The sequence below is a fragment of the Geotrypetes seraphini genome, chromosome 3 (genome assembly GCF_902459505.1).
Source record: "Geotrypetes seraphini chromosome 3, aGeoSer1.1, whole genome shotgun sequence".
Lineage (NCBI taxonomy): Eukaryota > Metazoa > Chordata > Amphibia > Gymnophiona > Dermophiidae > Geotrypetes > Geotrypetes seraphini.
The window spans coordinates 339,984,306-340,000,511 of NC_047086.1; the positions used below are offsets into that span (position 1 = coordinate 339,984,306).

General features: G+C 43.0%; 1 protein-coding gene across 5 annotated transcripts in view; it reads right to left on the minus strand.

Moving 5' to 3' along the window:
• VPS54 (VPS54 subunit of GARP complex) overlaps nt 1-16,206 on the minus strand; it is a 285,872-nt gene that overhangs the window by 235,987 nt on the left and 33,679 nt on the right. For all 5 annotated transcript variants that reach the window (XM_033938671.1, XM_033938667.1, XM_033938668.1 and 2 more), the window contains exons 4-5: nt 6,972-7,213; nt 5,533-5,614 (exon numbers count right to left, since the gene is read on the minus strand). In XM_033938671.1, the coding sequence (XP_033794562.1) occupies nt 5,533-5,614; nt 6,972-7,213 (324 nt within the window). The remainder of the gene's footprint in view (nt 1-5,532; nt 5,615-6,971; nt 7,214-16,206) is intronic.

Consider the following 16,206-nt stretch of genomic DNA (forward strand, 5'->3'; position numbering starts at 1 on the left):
TTTTATCCCTTCAGAAAGCAGTAGATAGGAATGGTATGCTGAACATTAGGGTACTCAGTCCATTCTCGTGAGCATACTGCAGAAATATGTCAATCACAGCTTTTGAAACTTCCTCCTTATCCCAGGATTCTGCTGCCCTCTTCAGTTAATTTCAAAGCATGCAAGAGCTCTAGGACAGTATTTCTCAACTCAGTCCTGGAGTACCCCCTTGCCAGTCAGGTTTTCATGATATCCACAATGAATATGCATGAAAAAATTTACATATAATGGAGGCAGTGTATGCAAACTGAGTTTATGCATATTCATTGTGGATATACTGAAAACCTGACTGGTAAGGGGGTACTCCAGGACTGAGTTGAGAAATGCTGCTCTAGGAGAAGGGGGGGGGGACACAGGGAACGCCCCAAAACCAAGGTTCTAATCTGCTCATATAACGCATATAACGTTATAACAGTCAATAACAAAACTGTAATGTATAAATGAATGAACACTACCAGTGAACAGTAAAAACATCAAATAAAAGCAACAACTTGAATATTAGTGGATCTTAATTATCTCTTGAGATTCTATTTAGAAATTGATTCTGAACTCAAAGTCTGACTGGCAGAGAAGTCTTAGCCATGGAGAGGACCATGAAGCATAAGGTAGAAACAGGTGCATCAGAAATTATTGAGGAAGGGTTCAGCAAAACATCCCTATCTAATGGAGATATTATCAAGGTAAGGAACTAATCTCTTTTTCCAGTGCAATAGAAATAGTCTGCTGAACCTTAGAGACATACCTAAGCAGTCCCCAAAATCCTGGGTTGGAGAGATAAGCCTGCTTTGAGTACTGAGGATCCAAAAGCAGAATCCTCTTTCGTTGCCACATCCACCTTATAGAATTTAGTGAAAGTGTGTAGGGAAGACCATGTCACAGATCTACATATCTCCTCTGGAGGTATTGCCCTTGATTCCACCCAAGAGGAGGCTACTCCTTTGGTTAAATGTGCATGTGCTTTCACCCAAGAGGATACTATTCCTTTGGTCGAATGTGCTTACACAACACCAGCAGATGTTTACTGCAGACAATGTAGGTAGAGGAGATTGCTGTCCGAATCTACTGGGAAATGGTGGTCTTGGAGGCTAGTCAGCCTCAGGTTAACTCTTTAATTAGGACAAAAAGATGGTCTGATAGGCAAAACTAATTAGTTACTTCCAGGTAACGCTAGAGAACTCTGCGGTCGTCCAGCAGTTTTAAAGCCTTGCGTTACCTTTCTTCTTAGAACCTGTAGGTTGAAAGGCTGGTAGCTTGACTTCCTAGTTGATGTGAAATGCTGAAATAACCTTTGGCAAAAAGGAAGGTATTATATGCAAGATCAATCCTGTTTCCGTGATCCTCAAAAACAGTTTCCTGCACGATGGCCTGAGCCTCAGGGCTCCTTTGAAAAATCTAATTACTAATAATGTCTGGATAAGCAGGCAAAGAGACTCGCTTCTCTCGGCCTCTAAAGCAAGCCAGGCCTGCCACCTGCACCTTAAGGGAAACCACTGCTAATCCCTTGTCCAGGTCCTCTTGAATGAAAGCCAGTACCGGTGATGCTGGGGGCTTTGTTGGGCTCCACATTGTCCTTATTGCATCAGCGCTGAAAAGTGTCTCATCTCTTGGCATATGCTGAAAGAGTGAATGGTTTCTTGGCCTTCAACAATGTGGTAATGACTACTTCTGAATATCCTTTCTTAGCTAGCGCTATACACTCAAGAGTCATTCCGTAAGACCGAAGTGGCCCAGGTCTTCTAGAGCACTTGGCCTCTGTGTGAATGTACCAAGGATGCCTGGGCCAATCGGGGGCCACAAAATCACACCCCCTGAGTGAGATGCTATGCGACAGACCACCCAGTCTATCAGGGGATATGGAGGAAACACATATAGCAGTTCGGACTTCAGCCATGGTTGCACCAGGGCATCCAGCCCCGCACATCCGGTCTTGTATCTTCGGCTGAAAAACAGAGGCGCTTTCTTGTTGCATGCCATTGCCATCAGATCAGATGCTTCCAACATCCGACAAGGTCTTGGAATGCCTACAGGGCCAATGACTACTTTCCCAGGTCCAATGTCTGTCTGCTGAGGTAGTCGGCCTAAACATTGTCCACTCCAGCTATGTATGTCGTCGTGATGGCCAGCAGGTGTTTTTCTGCCCAAGCAAACAATAGTTTCGCTTCTAGTCGGAGCAATGTGCTTCTGGTGCCTCCCTGCCAGCTGTAAATTGTCTTAGAATACTCTTAAGGCTCTGCCTTCCAGCACCAACTGAAGGTTTCACAGAGCCAGTTGGACCGTTCTCAGTTCTAGCCTGTTCATCAACCATTTACACTGGGATGGTGTCCATATCCCTTACACTGGGTGACCACTATAATGCGCCACCACCCAGGTGAACAGGCTGGCATCCATTGATAGTATGACCCAGGAATCGATCCAACATGGAATCCCTTTTGCTACAGACTGTGGGTGGAGACACCAGCTCATGCTGTTGTGGACTGCCTCCATCCAGGATAGATGGGTCTGTAGGGAAGACCAATGAGACAACACATCCTGAAGTGGATGCATGTGTGTCCTTGCCCAGAGCACTACTTCTATGACAGACGCCATCAAGCCCAAATCCTGTATGTAGTGCCATTCTGTAGGTGCTGATTGCAATGGCAGGTTCGTAATTTGCCCCAAAAGCTTCTGTCTGCATACCTCTGGTAGAAAAAAAACCAGCTTTCCAAGGTGTTGAAGAGAAATCCCACGTATTCCAAAAGACTGAGTGGGGATTAATTGGCTCTTCTGAAAGCTTACAATCCAGCCCAGACTCTGCAAAGTTTGCAAAACTGCTGCCACTGCTCTCTCTCTCTCTCTCTCTTCTCAAGAGGGGGCTCAGCCATGAATGGCAGGCGTGTGCTATGAAAGAATCAGCTAACTCCTAGGGCCAGAGCCTCAAACTGCCTCCTGAGGACCACATCCACTCTACGGTCCTGTGCATCCTTCATCACAACTTCTCCCTCACTGGGTAAGGATGTGTATTTAGCCACCTGTGCCACCAGGGCATAGCTGGAACTCTTAATCCAAAGGATATAGCCTAGTCATGGCTTTCACCCCTTTGAAGGAGCCTTCTGGTATTTCTGTGCATCACACCATGCAATGCTTGTACCGCACAGAAGTGCCAGTTTATACTAGAGTAACTGCTTCTTGTTGCCAAATCCAGCATATGCTGGCTGGAACAGGGCTAGGTATTGAAAGGAAGAATCAGAAACAACCAGGAACAATCAGCTGGAGTTCTATAATCCAACCTGGAAAGCTGTTCTTTTAGCAGAACAGAAAGATCCCTAAACTGGAACAAAAATTGTGGGTTTGAATCCAGAACACTGATCAGAAAAACAGCAAGTAGGATGTGGAGTACTTTAGCATGAATGGAGCCTTGATGTCAACTTGCACAATAATTAGTTGATACAGACATACATCCACAGTATACAAGCTGAATGGCTCATATTGACACAGAGAGCAACGAAAGATTAGGTTCTTACCTTTGTTAATCTTCTTTCATGTAAATCCTCACTTTATTCCGTGTCCGGTACAAAGTCCGGCGAAAGGGAAACAGGCAGAAAGCTTTAATTAAACACGCCTGATAAGCACAACTACAAAGTGTGATGCAGTGGTTAAAGCTACAGCCTCAGCACCCTGAAGTTGTGGGTTCAAACCCGCAATGCTCCTTGTGACCCTGGGCAAGTCACTTAATCCCTCCATTGCCCCAGGTACATTAGACAGAAAGGGAAAATGCTTGAATACCTGAATAAATTAATGTAAACCATTCTGAACTCCCCTGGAAGAACGGTATATAAAATTAAATAAAAATAGAAAAAAAAAAATCCCAGGGGAAAGACATCCTCCGTAGTGGGAGCCGCATACTGCACATCATGTTTAGCCTGTTTGGAGGATTTATAAGGTAAATAGCCAGAGTTTTGCCCTTACGTTTTGCCAAAACGATGCCAGTACACTCCGCAGGGTCCCCCGATGCCATTTTCGCATGAGTTGCGGCAGAAAGAAGAAGACCCTCTCCGGGGTCTGAACGTATCACATCCAGGCAAACCACATCCCCCGGCACGCCACAGCACACACGAAACGCAGTCGCACAAAAGATTGCCATCCATCGCAATTGAGGCATGAAGCTATCCAATCCTATCCTGGGGAGGCGATCTATTCAGTTTTCTTGCAGAAACGAAGCTTAGAAGGTGAAAAAATAACTTTAAATCAAATCGGGAAAAATCCAAGATAGCCGCCACAGGTGCCTATTTTGACAAAAAATAGCCCGGGAAAATCACAGTAACCCACTGAAAACAGCGAATTTTAGATTTTAGAGGTGGGCAGCGGTAGGGCATGCAGGGAAACCTCCTAAAAACCCCTTTTTAGGACTCCCCAAAATCGCCGATTTAGGTTGTCAGCCCATTACTCACTGTGATCTGTGCTGAATGGAAACTCACTGCAGACACAGCAGAAACTGCTGACAGGGAGATCTGTTGCCTCAGAAAACTGTAAACCTGGATTCTAACTCTTCTGACTGCACCTCTAGCCTGACCACCAAGGCCAAAGACCTCTGCCACTTTCGCGCAGATGCCTGGCTCCGATCCTGGTCATGCCTCCACAGAACCACTCAGCCTGAGCTATGATCTGATGTGCAGGCTATCCAGGGGGCTTACTACATAGCAGGTAACCCCCCAGAAGCAGACTTTTTCCAACAGTCTGTGATCTCTCACAGTCAAGGATGTCCCTCCAGGGAACCTCCACAGCACGAGGGCGAAAACGGTGAATGAAAAATACTTAAAACCATGAAATGAAACACGAGTAGAAAAGATAAGCTCTTACAGCCTGGCCTGTAGGAATTAAGATTGGAGTCCAGAGGAGCATGATCAGTGGTAAGGTTTGAGTGGGAGGGGGTGAAAGCTTCAAAAGTTTGAGGCTTCCTACAAATCCCTGGTGGGAGGAGGTAAACAACCCACTGGTCCCAGAATAAAGTGGGATTATACAAGAAACACTCATTATAAAACCCCTGTGTAGAAGCTGAGCGCATTTGCTATATGTTAATTGCTCAGACATTCTGAAGTGTACCCTAATTAATTTCAGAGTAAAGACAAAAAGGTTCAAACTGCTATTGCATAGGAGCCTTGGATTAGTAACCAGCAGAACCAACAAATATATTAGGATATGCTAAGTTTCAATGAGGACTTCCATAGAATGCAAGCATGTCACATTTCATAACTAGTACACACTTAACTGCTAGAAAGTGATGGGTAACTGGGGTCAGGTTCAAAAATTGTTGGTTTTCAGAGTGGTTGAGGCATGTCCGGCTCCAAATGAAAGAGCTGCCTGCTTTTTCTACATAGTTCACCACTTTTTTGTTAACCAACACTCACAAAGTTAAGCTACATCACAATTAAGGCTTCTAGCTTATTCTAGCTAGGTTAGCCATCAAGCTGCATGCACAACAATGAACGCTGCAGGGAAAAAGGCAAGACACTGTACCATTACTGTGTGAATGCGTAATCCTATCAAAGTCATCCTTAGGAGGGCAAATGCTTTTGCATCTTTCATGAAGCTTTTCTCTCTGCAACAAAATGGAAATAGATATGACTGGAAGCTCCAAAACAAGGCAGGTCATAGTTTAATGTTTTCCAACCTTTTCAAGCCCAAAGCACACCTAGATTTTCAAAACAGCTATGACACACCAGGCAATTTATTTATGGAACCAGGACTCATATAGTTAAAAGAAGCAATGAAAACCCCACCAGATACAGAAAGAATTCAAAGGGAGCCTTAAGAGGGGAGAGATGAGGTGAAACTATGAGAAACGTGTACCCAGCTACAGGCGTCCTTCATTTTGTCAGTTAATTCCCACAATTGGAGGGCTTATGTCATATTTAGGAAGGACAAAGGCAGGTGCTACTACATAAGTTTTCAGAAGGGGACTCCTGCATATTTAATAACTATCACAAGTGTCTGTTTGCTGTTGTGAATTGTACGATATAGCAGATTATTTAAAATTATTTATAAAGTAAAACACGTGTAGTAGTGTACACACACACAGGCATTTTAAATCACAGGTTTGCAAACTGGCCAGGTCTGCGGGATATCTCTAACAAATGAAACAAGATTTACTTTTAATTATAGCAGTGATCATAAAGCTCCCTCTCATGTATAAACTATAGTGCTTTTTTGAAAACCTGGTCAGCTGAACTATAGTGCTTTTTTGAAAACCTGGTCAGCTGGTAGTCCTCAAAAACTAGTGGTTTTCCAATGGTGTAAGTAATTTTCCTATAAGCTTGAGGCTTTGTTCAGAGTACTGGACTCTGCATAGATATAAGGTTGTTCCAGGAGGTTCTAAGTTATTTCTCTGTATGCAAATGGAAAACCCATGTGCTGATTCAGATCTGAGCATAAAGCAGTGGTGACTTTTTCCATAGCTCACCTGATCAGGCCTGAAAGAACCCCAGCTTTATAACTCTGTCACAAATACAGAAACTCCTCCCCCTTCCAAGGTAGAGTATCAGACAGTTTTGAAATCAATCTTTCACCGATATTGTTCTTTCTTATTCTGACCATTGGCAGTAGAATGGGGTGAGCCACAAGGGCCTTGGACTGACTGACTAATCACCTCAAATAGTATCAGCAACTAGGTAGCTGAGGAGTTTAGTTTGAATAGCTATCCAACCATAAAGGTATTCTGTTGCCCCTGTTTTGCGCTATGATCCAAACTTGTTCCGAAGGTCACTTACAAGACACTTTTAGCCCCAGCAGAAGACAGACAGCTCTTCTTCTTCCACAGCTCAAGGCTTCCCGTGCCTTTGCTTCAACTGCAGTGAATCACCAGTGCAGCTGCACCCATCAATTTGCCCATGAGGCACAAGGACATGCTCCTATGAAATGACCTTTACAGCAAGAATCTTCATCAAATGAGGTTTTACCTGAGCAGTTTCCTGCTTGTATAATGCAAAATGCTCCTTGGTAATCTGCGGGAGGTAGAATGAAGGCATAACCTCAGTCTCCACAAAGTCCAAACCCCAGGTTTTTGTAAAAAAATCCAATTCCCTTTTTGCCAACCTTGGGTCATTTAGTGCTGCTGGGAGATTAACTTTGGAATGATAAATAGTCCATCTGTGCTGGTCTGCAACAACAGATGGGCTGTCGCATAAAGTATTAGAGCCCCCTGAAATAAAACACAAAACACAGAAAAGCCATTCAAATGCAACTCTCCCACATTGTGAAACATTGCAGTGGCGATCTTTTTTCTGGTATTTGATAAGAGCCTTTAATTCTGAAACTACAGGTTGGTTTCTATAGATCTAAATACATGCTGACTTTGCTTTCTTTGAAAAAGCTGATGAAGGTCTGATTCAAAGCACCCAGAGTTGACTGAATCAGCACAAAAATGGGAAACTTATTCTGCATTATCATGTGTCCAATATGTGCTATGCACCAGACCTTGCAGTCTCCAGATCTAAAAGAAAAGGCTGTGAAAGTGGCTTTGCCAACAGTGAGTACACAAGAAAAAAATGGTAGGAAAGAAGCACAATGGACTCCCAATAATTGGTAAGAAGGAACTAAATTTATTTGAGGATCCAGTTTAGTTCCTTCACACCAATTCTTGGGGCCTGTTCTTCTTTCCTACCATGCTTGGTTCACTGTGCTTTTGATTTCCTCTTTTCTATTGCTGCACATGAAAGAACAACATTTGACATGTAAATCAGTTTTAGGTGTGTTTTGCATCATGTGATACTGCCTATTGTTGAACGTTTCTGTCCATGTTTCTTTGACAACGCACAAATAAGTAGATGTGCTTCAAGCACATTAGACTGAAGTGGCAGTGGGAATCCCAGAAAATATCAATGTAGAGATGTGATGGTGCAATGTGGGATGGAATAGTGGTGGGGGCCGCTAGCTCCCAACAGCAAAGATCAGTGCACAGCAGCAGAAAATTAAAAGGCATACTGAATTACAGACCCCACCCCCCTGTAATCCATAGAACCAATGATTCCCCTACCTCGGCCCTGACACTAGGTTCAAACATAAGAAAAATTCCTCTCTGGATCATCCCCATCCTAGGGCCCTGGGGTAAGGAGGGGTGACTACAGCAATGGAGACAGAAGAGATCCCAACTTGAATCTGCCCTAGCAGCTGCCAATACAAATATGGTGCCAGGTGACCCCCTTGTGGTAATCTTGTGGTACTAGTGCTCAGGGTTACACTTCCAAATAAGAGTGTAAACCCACTTCGTTTTTGAGAGTCTCCTACTAGGAATCAGACAATCCCAAATTTGTATAAACAGTCACTAGGCTATATATGCGGTTTATAAAGATTTTAATAAACATCTCCCTCCCTCCCCCCCCCCCCGTGTAAAAAGCAAGGCTTAGGCGCGGGGTAGGAACATTCCCATATTTTAGTCCTCCTTTTGGGCTGGGGAGGGGTGGGTTCAGTGACATCCAAATTAAGCCACTGTGCCCTCTAATTTTCTGCTGCTGCTGTTATACAAAACATGTTTTTGTATAGTGGTTATAGCATGAACTCTTCAAGTTGTTGTACATTGTTATTTACAGGGTTAATTTTATAAAGTTGTTTGCATATAAAGAGAAGTTGCTCACCTGTAGCAGGGGTTCTCCAAGAGAAGACACCATCACAGCTGTGGTGTGGATGCTGCCCTGCATTTTAGATTTTTCAGAAGCTTTTGGCAGCCCCAACTGTACATGTGCACATGCCTTCCTATCTGCCTCAGTCATGCAGAACTAACAGTTAACATCTAAACCTTACAGAATACAAGTCCTAGGGGAGGTGGGAGGGTTTATGGTAATGTATGTCCTCAGAGAACACCTGCTACAAGTGAGTAACCTTGCTTTTTCTAAGGACAAGCAAGACATCAATATTATCACATATGAGAATTCCTACCTACCAAGCTCACTGAAGACAAACAGTCAAGGCCAATCCAAAACAATGAAACTGAACTTTAAACAAAACTATGTAAGTGCAGCCTGGAACTGAACAAATGGGCTTAGGAGGGTGGAGTTGGATTGCAGACCTTGAATAAATTCTGCAAGATGGTCTATCTGAAACAGCCACTACTACTCAAGGCATTAGTATGATATGAATGAGTGTACTGTGGATCATTTTGCAATTCTCCTCAAAGAAGGCTGACCTCAAGTGCAGCACTGATGCAGCCTTGGCTCCATCATTGTAAACTGTGACATAACCCTCTAAAGCACTGTTCTTCAACTGCTGGTCCGCAGAAAATTCCTGCTGGTCCATGTAGGGCTGGCAAGATCGGATTGGGGCCATCGGCAGCATCTGGGCTGCAACGGCGTTGAGCGGCATCGGCACTCCCCCCCCCCCCCCCCCCGCGATGCTAAAACCCACAGGGGGGAGGGAAAGAGAAATGAAAGATGCCAGACCATGAGGGAAGATGATGGATGCCAGACCAAAGGGGGGGGTCTACAGGAGAGATGTCAGGGGGAGACAGACAGTTTCTGGAAGGGGCAGACAGTGGATGGAACGGGCAGATGCTGGATTGAAGAGACAGGGTTGGAAGGAAAAGAGTGAAAAGAAGATAAAAGCAAAAACCAGAGACAACAAAAGGTAAAAAAAAATCATTTTATTTCTATTTTGTCATTAGAATATATCAGATTTGAAATATATCCTGCTAGAGGCATAACTGGGGACTGCAAAGTTCAGGCAGTGCTTCTTTAGCTTCAAGCTGGCTTACGGCTCTCTCGGACCATGGGCACTCCCCTAACACTATTCCTGTCATGTTTGATTGCAGTATTCTGTTAGCATGATATTTCTATGTAGCATTCTGTAATAATTTGGCTTGTTCAGTTTTCTTGATAGTAGAGGGGATATATGTGAAGGGGAGGGGAACAGGGGTTTTGTTGGTCCTTGCTCTGTATAATTGGATTTATAAAATGACAATTGTACAGAATATTGTTTCTTTTTATACTTTAATAAAATACGTTCAATATAAAATTATAACTGAGGCTTGTGCGGATGGGATCAGATGGTTTGCGGAGGCCGAGCTCACGGAGATGGGGCGGAAATGTGTTTTTTTAAATTTCAGTCTTAGTAGTTTGCTGGTCCACAAAATAATTCTTTTATTTCTGCCGGTCCACGGGTGTAAAAAGGTTGAAAAACACTACTCTAGAGTCATCCCAGCCTGGATATAACTGAAAGATGCAGTCCGTGAGCCAAATGCTTTTACTAATGGCTTGTTAGGATCAATAGAAACTGGGTGGACCGTCTATGGCATGGGTCTCAAAGTCCCTCCTTGAGGGCATCAATCCAGTCGGGTTTTCAGGATTTCCCCAATGAATATGCATGAGATCTATGTGCATGTACTGCTTTCAATGCATATTCATTGGAGAAATCCTGAAAACCCGACTGAATTGCAGCCCTCAAGGAGGGACTTTGAGATACCTGGCTTTAGTTCACTACAAAATAGAAACCCAAGGCTCACTTACTGTCCAACATGTGCAGTATGCTTTCACCATGATGAGAATGGGTTTTTTGGAAAAATGTTGGCGGGACAATTGACTGGTTAAGATGGAACTCTTACACAACCTTATGAGTGCCAAGACCCACTTTGTTATGATGAAACCTTGCGTAAGGTGGATCAGCTACTAGGACCTGAAGCTTGCCAACTCTGTATACTGGTGACCAGCACCAGAAACAAAACCGTTTGCAAGTGGTGGCATTTTTTGCAGCGTGAATCATGAGATGTTGAATTGGTCAATGGATGCGTTTCTTTGACTCTAACACAGACCTGTGAGACTCCTGAGGCAGGCCATTCGGGCCAAAACATGTACATGTCGAGTCGATGTATGTTGTATTGAAGGAATAAAGGATTTTGTGAAATAACTTGAGTTCACCAGTCTCTTTTGGACTTGTCCACTTCTTAGTGTCTGAGTGTTGCGATTGTGGATTTGACTCTCTTGTGTTTTCCTATCCTATCTAAAATATACTAGTGCACTGCAGCAAGATCTTAATACCAGCAGAGTAACATAACTCCCGCTGGCTCGACTCCTCATCGATCTCATTGATAATTTGCTATTTAACAATTATGCTACTTCTTTATTTAACTTTAAATCACTCAAATTCCTTTTTTAAATTTTTTTTTTATAATTTAAATAGTACTAAATAAGTTTGCAGTGGCGTACCAAGGGGGTACACAGCTGGCCGGATCCGGAACCTCCCGCCCTGCTCCAAACGGCACCTCAGTGCGGCTGCCGTACTTATAACAGAGCAGTCGGCAGCCACACTGAAGTGAATGAAGGTCCCGCGATGACTGCGCCGTCTACCGTCTGTGTTCCGGAAGAGGTAAGTGACGTTGGGGGGGGGGGTGGACCGACTGCCGCAGTCATCGCAGGATCTTGCCGCAACTCCCTGCATCTGCCGTCCCAGCCCCCTCAGACGTCACTTACCTCTTCCATACGGAGCAGAAGCAGTCATCACGGGACCTTGCTGATTAGGGATGGAGAAAGAAAGGAGCATAGTAGGGTAGTAAAGGGTGAGAAAGGGGGGGTCAGGGTGGTATGGAATCATGGTGAAGGGTGAGAAAGGGGGTCAGGGTGGTATGGAAGTATGGTGGAAGGAAAGAGGCAGATGCTGATGGAATTGCGGGGAAAGAGACATAAGGGGGAAGGATACTGCATAGAATTGGGTTGGATGGAAAGAAAGGGGGCTGATGCTGATGGAAGTGGGGAGGAAGGGAGAGGAGAGAGTGAAATGCCAGACCATGTGGGTGTGGGAGAGGGAAGGGAAGAAGAGGAAAGATGCCAGATCATTGGAGGAGGTAAGGGAAGAAGATGGATGCCAGACTAATGGGGGTGAAGGGAGAAATGGAAGGGGGATACATAAAGTTTCTAGAACGGGATTAGAAAGAGAGAAGATGCCATATAGAAGAGGCAGAGAAAGGGCAGACAATGGATGAAAGGAAGAGAGTGACAAAAAGATGAGGAAAGCAGAAATCAGAGAAGACAAGGTAGAAAAAAATTATATTTATTTATTTATTTTTTGCTTTAGGTGAGATGCATGGCTGTTTCTGTGATGTTGAATTGTATGCAGAGTCCAACTTCTTGGTGCTTCAGTTTAACCTTTGTCTATGTATTTTTATTCTATCTCCCCATTTACAAAACTGTAGAGCGTTTTTTAGCATTGGCATCTGAGTTGTTACCACCGTGGCTAAAAACCACACTACAGTTTTGTAAAAGGGGGAGGGGTTAGTTTGTGATTACATACTAGGCGAAGGTGTTTTCTGTGTTCTGTGTGTTCAAAAAGATATGGTTTTCTGTTAGGATTGATCTGTACTAGTCTGGCTTGTTATTTTTACAATGGGTTTATTGATGTACTGCTCACTGCAGTATATAAGATGCTGCCTTTTCTTAGGTACTCATGTGTGATGTGTGGATTGTTACTAAAAATCATGTTTTTCATACAGATGGGGGTGTCAAAAAATAATGGGCCCCGGGTGTCACATATGCTAGGTACGACACTGTAAGTTTGTACTTCATAAACTGTACTTAGCTTAGCTTTGCAACAACACCCCTCCGCCGCGATAGCCATTTCAATAACTTTCGTCAGGGACGAGGTGAATTCAAAATAGAATACACGACTGGTGCTACCCTGTTATTCCATTGCTGCAAAGATTGTCAAGAGCACTATATTTAGTGCCCAAAACAAATGTCTGATCTCTTATGCTATGCATCGAATGTATTTTATTGCTGCTGCTAGACTTATAGTGCCTTATTTGACATGCTACTGTACTCGGTCCCCAAAACATGTATTCAGTCTTCCATACGGTACTTAGAAATTCCCACTGTCGCTACTCATCTTTCTTCTCTGCTGTTATGTATGACCATTTGTGCGTCAACTTGTAACCATGTTGCTAGCCTTCTACTGTGTATGTAAACTTGTAACCTGTTCTGGGCTCCTTTGGGAGGATGAGTTCGAAAATTGACTAAATAAATAAAAAGTTTTGTTTTAATCCTATCTTTTTTCATTTAGGGATCATTTGTGTCTATTCCACACATTTTTGAACTCTTGTCACCATTTTTGACTGTACCACCTCTTCTACCAGGAGGGCATGCCAGGCATCTACCACTCTTCATGAAAATATATTTCCTGATATTTCCTTTTTGCAGCAACAACAGCATGTGTCCTCTAGAGCCAATGATTCTCAAACCTGTCCTGGAGGAGGACCACCAGCCAGTAAGTAGAGGAGTGGATGTCTGAGCATTGACAAAGTTGAATCCAGAAAAAACTAGGGTTTTTTTGGCTACTCGATTAGTTTCTGTTAGTGATACAGGACTTATGGTCCATTAAGACTTTTACCCTTTTGTGACTATTATCAGAATTTTGGGAGTGATTTTGGATGCTGGCCTTACTATGCAGCCTTAAGTGGATGCAGTAGTGAAGAAAACTTTTTTATGTTGTAAAAGCTCCATGTTATTATGCAGGGCTATTTTTTGGAACCACAATTTAGGTTACTGGTTCAAGCATTAGAACTGAGCATTCTCGATTACTGTAATCTTATTTATCTGGATGATCATACAACAGTTAATCAAACAATTACAAATGGTGCAAAATACTACATTATGTTTGATTTTCTCACTAAGAAAATATAATCATGTGACCAATTATTATCTTATGCTACATCGGTATATATGAGCAAAAGTGTTATTTTAAGTTTGATTGTATCCTTTATAAGGTTCTGAATGGATTAGAAACAGAAATGATGGCAAATAAATGCCAAATGGCCCCATCCACAGCATCCACTATCTCCTCCTATCCCTAAGAGAACCCATGTGTCTGTTCCATGCTTTCTTAAATTCAGGCACTGTGTTCTCCACCACCTCTACCCGGGAGCCTATTTCACACATCTACTAAACTTTCTGTAAAAAAGTATTTTTTTATATTACTCCTGAGCCTATCAGCTTTTAACTTCATCCTATGCCTTCTCATTCTGGAGCTTCCTTTCAAATGAAAGAGACTCGCCTCATGTGCATTTATGCACATGTAGGTAAACATCTCTATCGTATCTCCTCTCTCTCGCCTTTCTTCCACCTTCTTATCTGGTAGAGAGGTTTGGAGTTCACAACTTTTCCTTGGATTACTAGAAGAACTAACTGCTTTCAAGATTCAAGTTTAGTTTTTAATTTGATATACCACCTATCTATAAGTCTAAGCAATGTACATAAAAAGTTTAAAATAGATATACAGTAAAACCTTGGATTGCAAGTAACTTGGTTTGCAAGTGTTTTGCAAAATAAGCAAAACATTTGCTTAAATTTTAACTTGCTATACAAGAAATGTCTTGCAATACAAGTACATACAGTATACACACATCACAACTGAGCCGATGGTTCTTCTCTCTCTGACGCTGCAGGAGTGTAGTGACTGTTCTAAATGAGCGAGGTCTTGCAATACGAGTACGTATAGTATTTTGTATTAAAATTTTTGGGTTGTGGAACGAATCGTCTGAGTTTCCATTATTTCCTGTGGGGAAATTCACTTTGATATACAAGTGCTTTGGATTACAAGCATATTTGTGGAATTAATTATGCTCGCAAACCAAAGTTTGACTAAGTTAAAATGGTAATGAACAAAGACAAATATAATAAAAAAACAGATACTTGCTACAAAAGGAAAGAAAGGACATTAATTACATTATGTAAAAAAAAAAATTTAAGGGAAACACAGTGGGAAAGGGGAGGCTTTGGCTTTTCCTCCAGTCTGGGGTCAATCAAGACAACTTATGTAGACAAACTGCTCTCATTTCAGGAAGTGCGACACTGGGAGGAACTGTTGGATTGATAGCACAGTTACTTACCTGTAACAAGTGTTATCCGAACACAGCAGGAAGATATTCTTAATGGGTGACATCATCCACAGATGTTTGAGATGAAGACAAGTGTCTCAAAAGGTGGTTTCATCAGTGTGGAAAGCACAATATTGAGCTCCCAAGCAACTGGAGGATGTTTGATTGGTGGTTTGGTATGAAAAAGGCCTTTCATATAGAAATCAATGGATGCACCGATAGGGGCTTTTTACTGAGAGGTATATGAAAAGCATTAATAGCACTGAGATGAATTCTCACTGAAGTGGTTTTGAGGCCAGAGTTGGAAAGGTATAAGACAGAGTGCCCACACTTTTTAGGCTTGCGAGCTACTTTTAAAATGACCAAGTCAAAATGATCTACCAACAATAAAACTTTAAAAAGCACAAAGCACACCGTACACAGAGAAAATATTAATTATCATTTATATTCTAGGGTTTTTTCAAAGAGATCAAGGCAATGACTTTATGCAATGTCACCTCAGTAACAACTATACAAAAATAGACAAATATACCCCCTCCATTTTACTAAACCGCAATAGTGGTTTTTAGCACAGGGAACTGTGCTGAATGCCTTGCACTGCTCTCGACGCTCATAGGCTCCCTGCATTAAAAACCACTATTGCAGTTTAGTAAAAGAGGGCAATAGTGCAAAATATAGACAGCAGATATAAATTCTCAAAACAGACACATTTTGATCACTAAATTGAAAATAAAATCATTTTTCCTACCTTTGTTGTCTGGTGATTTCATGAGTCTCTGGCTGCACGTTCTTCTTCCGACTGTGCATCCAATATTTCTTCCCTTCTTTCAGCCTCCTATATGCTTCCTCTCCTCCAGACCTCATTCCCTCTCTCAACTTTTTCTTCCTCTCTCCCTGCCCCCCTCCCCTTTCTTTTTGTCTCCCTGTTCCCACTTTCTTTCTTTCTCCCTGCCCCCCCAAGCCACCACCGCCCAGGTTCTGAGCTCTCCCTGCTTCCCGATGCTGTAAACAGGACAGTAGAAGCGCCTGGCCCAACAGCCTTCCCCCCCTCCCCCAACATCAATTCTGATGTCAAAGAGGATGGTCCAGGTAGCGATTGGCTGGCCCAGAACTTCCTCTCCAACGTCAGAATCGACATCGTGGGGAGGGGGGGGGGAGACTGGTGGGCCCGGCGCTTCTACTATCCTGTTTACGGTGTCAGGAAGCAGGGAGAACGCAAAGGCAATGCGAGTCTATCACGGATGGGCTCCACGATTGACTCACGTTGCCTTCGCGATCTACTGGTCGATCGTGATCGACCTTTTGGGCACCAGTGGTATAAGAGATAGGAGAGGACTGATGGG